This window comes from Buceros rhinoceros, unplaced genomic scaffold (assembly GCF_000710305.1).
Source record: "Buceros rhinoceros silvestris isolate BGI_N320 unplaced genomic scaffold, ASM71030v1 scaffold36557, whole genome shotgun sequence".
Taxonomy (NCBI): Eukaryota; Metazoa; Chordata; class Aves; order Bucerotiformes; family Bucerotidae; genus Buceros; species Buceros rhinoceros.
Genome location: NW_010423588.1, coordinates 8,064 through 8,882, shown reverse-complemented (window position 1 = coordinate 8,882; position 819 = coordinate 8,064). Strand labels below are relative to the sequence as shown.

The window sequence follows — 819 nt, the reverse complement described above, 5'->3', positions numbered from 1 at the left end:
GCCCTCCGGGAGTGGGAGCTGGAGCAGCGCAAGAGGTGGGTCAGCGTGGGCTCGCTGTGGTGTCAGTCCATCCAGCGCTGAGCCGCAGGGCTCTCAGCAGAGCTCTGGGGTGAGCTGTGCAGCGCCTGGGGGAGGCAAACGTGGGTGACAAATATTTTAATACCCACTTGGAAGAGTCACTGAAGAACTGGGGACAGATTTATTGTGTAACCGATCCCGCAGTGTGGAGAATCACCCTGTGTGTGGAGCTGGGCTTGGTGGGATCCTTGATTCCTAGATTAGGGAGTTTCCCTTCACACCCCTGATGGGAGAGAGCCCTGGGGAGCAGAGCAACCTCCAGAACAGCTCAGCATGCCTCCGGGCGGACACTGCGCTCACCACCCGCCATAGGGCTGGTACTGGGAGAGGGGCCACTACGTGTTTCCATCCAGAAGCTGGTTCTGCCAGAGCAAAATTAAACCAGTCCAGTGCTGCTGCCCTTCCTGCCTGTGCTCCTGCTGCTTGCCACAGTGGGGAGCTGCCTGCATAGTGCAGAGCTCTGCCAGGCACTGCTGTCCTGGGGCTGGCAGCCTCCTCTCCAGCGCAGGCTCTAGCCCTGAGGCCCCTTAGTGAGTGCAGACAGGCCGACTGGTTTGGTGCTCCCTGAGCAGGGCTGGAATCATCCCCCTGTACTGGGAACACTGGGAAGGCCACCCCTCGAATCCTGACACCTCACTCCCACAGGCCATTGAGGGGCTGCAGCGTGTCCAGAGAAGGACAATAGAGCTGGGGCAGGGTCTGGAGCACAATGTGCTGAGGAGCGGCTGAGGGACCTGGGGG

The 819-nt window shown here is 60.7% G+C and overlaps 1 protein-coding gene across 1 annotated transcript in view; it reads left to right on the top strand.

The window, feature by feature from the left end:
• The window catches only part of THOC5 (THO complex 5), an 11,714-nt gene that overhangs the window by 2,963 nt on the left and 7,932 nt on the right, over positions 1-819 (top strand). Inside the window, 1 exon segment of the mRNA XM_010140457.1 lies at positions 9-35. Coding sequence (XP_010138759.1) covers positions 9-35 — 27 coding nt within the window.